The 8,286-nt window shown below is 46.6% G+C and overlaps 2 protein-coding genes across 2 annotated transcripts in view; both read right to left on the bottom strand.

Moving 5' to 3' along the window:
• Positions 1-3,245, bottom strand: part of LOC122257860 (uncharacterized) — a 4,001-nt gene extending 756 nt beyond the window's left edge. Inside the window, exons 1-4 of the mRNA XM_086539467.1 lie at positions 3,232-3,245; positions 2,807-3,044; positions 2,139-2,530; positions 1-1,966 (exon numbers count right to left, since the gene is read on the bottom strand). The exon at positions 1-1,966 is cut by the window's left edge and continues 756 nt beyond it. Coding sequence (XP_086395593.1) covers positions 1,654-1,966; positions 2,139-2,530; positions 2,807-3,044; positions 3,232-3,245 — 957 coding nt within the window. The 3' untranslated portion in view covers positions 1-1,653. The remainder of the gene's footprint in view (positions 1,967-2,138; positions 2,531-2,806; positions 3,045-3,231) is intronic.
• A 123-nt stretch (positions 3,246-3,368) lies between these two features.
• On the bottom strand, positions 3,369-4,223 carry LOC147471219 (uncharacterized). The gene has a single exon (XM_086539503.1). It carries the CDS (start codon positions 3,895-3,897, stop codon positions 3,370-3,372), a length of 528 nt encoding a protein of 175 aa, XP_086395629.1. The 5' UTR covers positions 3,898-4,223; the 3' UTR covers position 3,369.
• Positions 4,224-8,286: the final 4,063 nt, after the last annotated feature.

Below are 8,286 nucleotides of genomic sequence, written 5' to 3'. Positions count from 1 at the left end.
TCTCAAAAAGGGGAGAAGGGAGGCTTACAATAACACGAAAGGTTATGAGCATGTGAAGGTAGTAGTGAGCGTACCACTGTACCACGGGGTTCCACTGTACCACCTATGACCACAACCCCACCAGGATATCACCATCTCTTCCCGGGAAACCTGTATTCTCACCGTGTGTTTTGCTTACTACGGTTATGGCTATTCTGAATATTCATAAGCTTGTGAATTAATGCTATTGGTTTTGCTATATCACCAGGCTTGCAGGGTTGATTAGATCGGTTGAGTGAGGCTCGTGTAGCAACTGGGTGTGTGTGTGTGTGTGTGTGTGTGTGTGTGTGTGTGTGTGTGTGTGTGTGTGTGTGTGTGTGTGTGTGTGTGTGTGTGTGTGTGTGTGTGTGTGTGTGTGTGTGTGTGTGTGTGTGTGTGCTGCAAATTAACCGAATTAACATTGACACAAAATGAGTAGCTGAACCGTTGAAAAATCGAGCCTACGCTTTGCCGTGATGCCTTCATCTTAATCCTGTAGTTACCCTTCTTCGCTTAGCCATAAAAAAAAAAAAAAGATACTGAAGAAGAAAAAATAAATAAATAATTTTATAAAAAAAAAAAAAAAAGTTGTATTTCTCGTGACTTTCTATTTTTTTCGGAGGAAGTTAGATTGTTAATTTACGTTAGCAATGTTAATTCCACCATCTTCCACGTAAAGAATGACAAGAGGCGAAACAGCTGGGTGACGAGAGTAGGGAACGAGAGAAGAGGGGGGGAGGGGGGGGAGGGTGCGGGAAGAGGGCAGTGAGACACAGACAGACAGACAAAACAGCTGCAGCAACACTCTCTCCCTCCCTGCACGTGTGCGAGGCGGCGGCACCCACACACACCCGGACATCCTATGGCTGCTCTCGGCGCCTCCAACCTTCGCCGTTTCCCTCAACCGTCTTTATGGTTGATTTTGATGTTAAAATACCTAAGGCTTAGGTTATGTTTTGTTTTTCGTTCGTACTTTTCTCTCTCTTTCTTTACGCGTAAGATTTGTCTCGGGAGAAATGCGTGTTTATCTGGCGTGACACAATTGCGATCCCGTGTAATGAGCGAAATCGGCAACCATCGTAACCCCGGAACAACTGACCTACAAGAACCGCGGACTTACATTTGGCCGCGGTAAGCAGCAGCTGGGCCAGATATTTAATAATTGATCGCGCCGATTATTGGACAGATGTCGCCCCGTACACTACTTAACGGTTTTTGTTAGTCAATGATTCAACACATGGGAATAGGCAAGCTGTTGTCTCCCCGCGGTCTGCCTCGAGTTCAAATACGTCTCATTACTTGGAATTGTCTCCTATAACACGCAACTCGGTGCTGTTTTGTTTTTCGTCTTTTTTTTTAAAATCGCAGATTATTTTGTTTTCAATGAACGCGAATGTACGTTTTGAAATCATGCTAAAATCTGAATCAAGGCATAAAATCACTGCATGAAATACAACTCGTAAGTGAAATAAAGGAATAATTCATCAGCATCTTGGCGAATAGTTGGCAACAGTGGAAAAAGGGAGGGAAGTTGTGGGTTCTTGGCCCAGGTGCGAAGACCACGTGCGGCTGGCAACAGTGATCAATGGCATTATATCCTCAGGTGTACGCTACGGCTCTTCGCATTAACGGTCATTACAGTCTGGTTATTTGCGACCTCGAGATTTGCTGAGATAATGTAAAAAGGCGAAAGATGTGCGGGTCTCCTTTGAAGGGGCTGTGCAGGTGAGGAGGTGAGGTGGAGAGGTGGAGAGGTGGAGGGGTCGCGGTGCTGAGGGGCGGCCGGAGACGCTGAGCGGGCGGGTGAATGGCAGCTGAGCGCGGGTGAAGGTAAACCTCGGCTTTAAGGGCGACCCGGCTGGCTGGGCGGCTGGCTGGGCGGCTGGCTGGCTTGGGCGTCCGAGTCCCTCTGCTCGTCATTTCCTTTGGAGGACGAGTTCGCGGCCTTCTGGTGGGGAAAAGAAAGGAATCTTCATTAGCATAAGTAATCAGAAATATCCATCATGAATGACCAACCCCTTATGAGAGAAAATGAAACAGAACTATGAGCACGGAAGAGCCCCTTCCTAACTCGGCCACGAGGCGCGGCGAGCGAGGGCGGCCAGACCCGAGGACCTCACCTGGCAAACGTTGGCGCGAGGAACATCCATGCTGACGACTCGGTCACAGCTGCCACTCCTCTCGCCGCTGCTGCGTTACATCTGCTCTCGAAAGCCCGTCTACAGCTGTCGACAGTGGCTTGAACGTACAGCTGTCGAATTGTGTTCTTGTGCTGCTGAACAATGATGCCTTCGGCTGCTGATGACAGGAGTGAAAACAGCCACAGTCTGGAGCGATGATAGGTTTGCCGTCTTAGGGAAGCAGCGTAGGATGCAGGTGTCACTGGTCCTTCTGCAGCCGTCGCTCCCGACCTGCGCCGCGCCGCTGTCAGCTGAAAGGCTCGTGGGGCGCGCGGGTCTCCCACTCGCACTCGAGGTACGTCACAGCTGTCGTGGGCGCCCTGCCATGATGACTAACTGACAGATGTTAGCCATGATCTTATAGCTCTTAAAGATCATCTCTTTCTACAGATTGCAATAAATGCCTCATTGAGTACGCGTCATGCAGGCAGCCACGCAGGTGTGAGATGATGTCAGATAACAACCAGTAAAGACTGAGCAGATGAGGAAGTGAGCGGAGAGAGCTTCCGGTTGACACAGGAAATCGGTGTTCGTCAAGCACTTCAGCTGCAAGCCGGGATCTCCTGCGTGTCTCCGCGATGGAAACTTCGTCGCATCTCGCCTCCCACTGGACCAGATATTAGCAAATGGTGCATGTCCGTTAGTATGACTTGCGTAGTTTCACCAAGGCGGTTTTCGCTAAGTCGCATGACACACGAGCGGCCACAGCAGGTGGTGTCACTCTCGCCCGTCGACGAACGAACCTCGTGTGTCACTGCTGCCGTGTCAAAAGGAGCGAGCTCGTGTCGTGTGGCAGAGGCGATGGTTCGAATTTGGGAGATCGTCGGACCGCAGTTTCCGGGTAGACTGGGAGGAGGTTGCACTTGTTACCGATATGGGGGAACCGACAAGCCGTCAGACGGGTCGGGTCAGGGGCGTCGTGTCGGGGGCTCGCCGTGTGCCCCTCCGCCGTTTTGGTCGTCGAGGTGGTGACCCAAGCTGGCATTCGCCCCCCCCCCCTTCCCCTTTCCCCTCCCCTCACCCCACCCCACACCCCGCCACCGCCATATGTTCATACACATTAACATTAACCTTCGAACACTCCACTTCTGAAACTGGCTCTTTGGATCATTGGAATACGGAGTAGAGGGAGCGCGCCTTGCCTTATTCTAAATTAACATTAACTCTTCACTCATTGATTTCTGTGGTTCTTTAGCGACGACAACACGCCGAGGGGTCGTCGACAACTGCTGCTGCTCTTCTTGATGGGGTCGTTGCAGTTGGTGTTGCTGCTGCCGTTGCTTTTCGTGCTCGTGATTGCAGAGGAAGAGCTCTTGTTGGACGAGAGCTGCTGCTTGGCGAACAGGGGGTTGGTGAGCGTCGCCGCGAGCTCCTCGTTGGCGGCGAGGAGGGAGCTGACAGGGTGATGCATAAGGGTGTTGACAGGGTGATGGACCAGGGTGTTGACAGGGTGGTGCACCAGGGCGTCCTGCAACTCCACGATGTAGTCGATGACGTGCTGGATGACCGCGAGGCGAGACAACTTGCCATCCTTGGGACACGCAGGAACCAGATGACGGAGCTTGTCCAGGTACTCACGGATCTCCTGACGTTCCTGCCTGACCTCCGGCTGACCCCTGCTAGGCCTGACCCTGGGTGCGGCTGACCTCGCGCCGCTCACGCTGCGGGGACAAGGCTTGTTCCAGCTAGACGACTTCATGTTGATGTGGAACGGGACTGCAAGTTGCACTGGAGAGGAGCGTGGTGCGCCTGCAGGTGGCACCGAGGTGGCTTGGCGTGCCCAGGTGTCGGAACTCGACCACACGCGCGCTCTCCGCCCACACACAAGACCAATCCCAGATGTGTACAAATGTTCTCCTGAACAAATCAGACGGTATCCAAAGTCGGCTGGCGGCTGTTAACAACTCTTTCTATCACTATTGCAGGTACAGATATCAGCTGTCATTCGCTTTGGAGTAACTGTCACTAGAGAACGAGACCAGACAGCACGCTTCGACACACCACTCTTACTGTCGATTGGACATCCACTAGTATACGACGGGGTCATATCTTCCTCATATACCTTGAGTTCATTGATGCTACATTGGTAGGAACAACATCTCCGGACCCTCAACCAATCGTAATCGAGAAAGAGCTTAAACGTAAGGATAAGCTCCACCCACTGGGCTGGCGGCCAATCAGAACGCGGTTTCATTGTGAGTAGCCTAGTGCCGTGTTACCACTAAGATATATTTGCTCTAGTAACGTTTTCCTAAATGGCTTTTATTAATATCGTTGAATATTAATGTTGTCAGATGACACGATTATTATTCCACTTTTCAAAAAGCACACTGAGTTCCCTTACTTCAAAATCAGTAAGTAAGAAAAACAGTAATTGGAGTAGTAGGTCAATACTAATTTATAGCGAGTTCTGGCATCCCCGTGGGAAATATTTGTCTGGTATCAAACACGTGTGAGATACCATTACGTTTTACACAATAAGTCACTCGCTACCCAAAGAGAAAACGGCCATATCCCCCGATCTTATCACGAAACGAGATGCATACACGTACCTACCCACACGATAAAACGCTGTACCTAAAACATATGCACAGAAATCGCGACTAATTGACGAGAATAGGAGTACCTGGCAACTCACCCGGAGCTGAATGAATCTCGAAGGTAATTACTCGCGGTCTCGCTTGGCGCCCGCCGATATTCTACACATATGGCACAAATTACTCTCCCATGGCGCCGTATCCTTTATCCTACGGGATCTGCAAGCCGGTCACGTGAAATCACCCGTGGCAAGAGACCATACGAGACTTGTACCGAAGAAATACGACGTGGCTACGAGACTGGACTGTGACTACGAGCGATTTCCATTCTGAACTTTGATGCAAATAAGGGTCGTGGCTTCCCCTCTGTTCTATTATTATTATTATTATTATCTTTTTCTTATTTATTGTTCTTTTCTTTGTTACGTCTCGCTGAACCCGTAATAGGCGGACGTCCGGTACGATAGACCTTACGCATGTGACATTGTTAAACCATAATAAATAGTTGATAGATAGATAGAGAAATAGATGGATAGATAAATAGATGGGAAGATAGACATATTATAAATAGATAGTTGATAGATGGATGGTTAGATAATTAGACAGGAAGATAGGCATAGATATAAATATATTTTTCTTCGTAGTTCTAGTTTTTTTAAATAGATAGTTGAACATGACTAGATAGATGGTCACCATGATTATGATATATATTAAATTATGATTCTAGTATAATTATGAGGATGATTCTATGCAGTTCCTCATTATCATTCGTAAGTAAGTTCAGTTGATGATAATAACAAAGAGAATTAAAAAATAAAATAAATATTAGGATGCAGTGACAGCAGAAAAATAGCAACAATAATAATGATATTGAAATGGAGAAAGTAGTGATCATTGTTATAATAATCAATCATTATTACAATTACCATTTGATGTATTACCATCATATGTTTCAAGACGGATAATTACATGCGCAAAGAACTAATCATACTACACACACACACACACACACACACACACACACACACACACACACACACACATATATATATATATATATATATATATACATATTTATAGAGAGAGACAGAGACAGAGACAGAGACAGAGAGAAAAAGAAAGAAAGAGACAGACAGAGTCAGACAGGCAGACAGACAGATAGACAAATAGATATCCAGATAAATTTAATAAAGAAATATCCTCCCAAAACCACAATTAGTATCTGTCACCACATTACACCGTCGAGGAGAAACTGTCAGAAAAAAGGGCGTAGTTACAATGGGCGTGAAAGCTCTCGTATATCAGAGTAGTATTGGGGGAAAGCTCGAGAACAATTCGTATCGAAAAGAGAAAACCATTGCATGTGTGTGTGGGGGGGAGGGGGGGGGAGTAGGTGTGTGTGTGTGTGGGGAGGGGGTGTGGGTGGGCGGGTGGGTGTGGGTGGGTGGGTGGGTGTGTCTGTGTGCGTGGGTGTGGGTGTGTGTGTGTGGGGAGGGGGTGTGGGTGGGTGGGTGTGGGTGGGTGGGTGTGTGTGTGTGTGTGTTGTTGTTGTTAATGATAGTAGGAAAAAAATATATATATTTTTATATCTGAGATGTGAGAAAGGTATTTATTTATTTATTTCTCCTTCTGATGATAATTTATAAGCGTAATACGTGAGTTTTCGTAACGGTATGAGAGAAAGAAAAAAAAGAAAAATATTTTTTTAAAGAATAAAATGTGATGTGTATACTTGAATATCGGAATAGAATTAATATGATATATGTAATACCAATTAAAATGTATGATCACGTTGCTAATTCATCCTAAGAAGGTATGATAAAGTGCATAATTATAACATTCTTGATAGACAGACAACGTGCACAGAGTCTGAAACTTGTGACGTCATAACCTTGAGACAAGGAGGTAAGGCAAGGTATTAATAAAGAATTATTATCATTATTGATATCATTTTATCATTACCATTATTATTATTGTTGTTATTATCATCATTATTATTAAAATCATTATTACCCTTATTATTATTATCATTATCATTGTCACCATCATTATTATTAATATCATCTTCATTGTAATTATAACCATTATTATTATCAGTTTATTATTATTATTATTATTATTACTTTATCATTATTAGTATTATCATAATTACCTTTCTCATTATCATTATTACCACTATTATTGTTATTATTACTATCACCATAATGCACGAGCGAAAAAACAACAAAAAAATATAACTAAGAAAAACACTCGAAGCAGAAGCCAAAAGACACAAAACCGAAGACACTCATAAATCAACTTGCAATCACGCTCCGATCACCTTGCAACACATAACTCGCATCTCCCGATCAACAAAATCGCCTTTCTTTGCCAGACCTTCAGCAATTGAACATTCGTATAGCCAAAAAAGAAAAAAAAATTGTCATACATATTGAAATATTCTATAAATCTTGGCTTTTAGATTCCGAAGAGTCACGCTTATCAACATTGCACGCTGTTGCAGTGCATGTTTGCAGTGTTTGGTTACGAGATATGACGTGGCGATGATGTTTCGTAGAGAGAATGAAAGGAAGAGAACAAACAAAACAAAAAACAAATAAACAAACTTAAAGGTGTGGGGTGTGAATTCAGTTTCTTTTAATTGGGTTTTGTAATGTTTAAAAAAAAGGGGCTGAGATTCCATAGGATTGTTTAGATACTAAACACACACACAAACACACACACAAAAAAAAAACACACAAACACACACACAAACACACACACACACACAAACCCCCCCCCCCCCCACGCACACACACAAACATACACATACATACACACACATAAACACAACACACATGCATTTCCACAAGCACACACACACATACACATACACATACATACACATCACCACCACGGAGGGTAATTACCACCCTCGCTAATTACCTAACTACCCTGGGTAACTTCCCACCAGTAGGCGAGCAATTAAAAGTTCGAGCGAGGACGTCGGGTTCGCTTAACAGGTGCATTCCCAGGCTCGAGATGCCCCCCCACCCCCCTCCCCCTCATCCCTACCCCTCTCCTCCACCCTACTTAACCCCCCGTCACGTCCTTCCCCTCCTCCTCCTTCCCTCCCGTCCCCTCCCCTCCCCTCCTCCCTCCTATCGCTGGGAACCAATGACCACGACAGAGGCAAAAGTGAGGGGGGTGGGAGGTAGGGGAGGTAGGGGCTAGAGAGAAGGAGAGGGAGGGAAGGAAGGGAGGGAGGGAGGGAGGGAGGGGGGTAGGCTGAGGGGTAAGAGAGGGGGGTAGGGGAGGGAGGAAGGGGGCTAGAGAGAGGGAGGGAGGGAGGAAAGGGGTTAGGCTGAGGGGTAAGAGAGGGGGTAGGGAAGGTAAGGGGGGTAAGGGAGGGAGGTGGTAGGGAGGAGGGTGGTTAGGGGAGGGGGTGAAGGGGAGAGGGAGGGAGGGAGGGAGGAAAGGGGTTAGGCTGAGGGGTAAGAGAGGGGGTAGGGAAGGTAAGGGGAAGGGAGAGGGGGGGGTCAGAGGCAGGATATGCCGGCTGGTGGACATCT

The sequence above is a fragment of the Penaeus japonicus genome, unplaced genomic scaffold, assembly GCF_977035675.1.
Source record: "Penaeus japonicus unplaced genomic scaffold, GWHDUDI00000001_assembly GWHDUDI00000009, whole genome shotgun sequence".
NCBI lineage: Eukaryota > Metazoa > Arthropoda > Malacostraca > Decapoda > Penaeidae > Penaeus > Penaeus japonicus.
The sequence above is the reverse complement of the archived record's forward strand: the minus strand, read 5'-3'. Positions and strand labels throughout refer to the sequence as shown.

What these genes read in the sequence shown, in the direction of transcription:
- LOC147471219 (XM_086539503.1), bottom strand. Translation starts at nt 3,897, where the DNA reads ATGAAGTCGTCTAGCTGGAACAAGCCTTGTCCCCGCAGCGTGAGCGGC.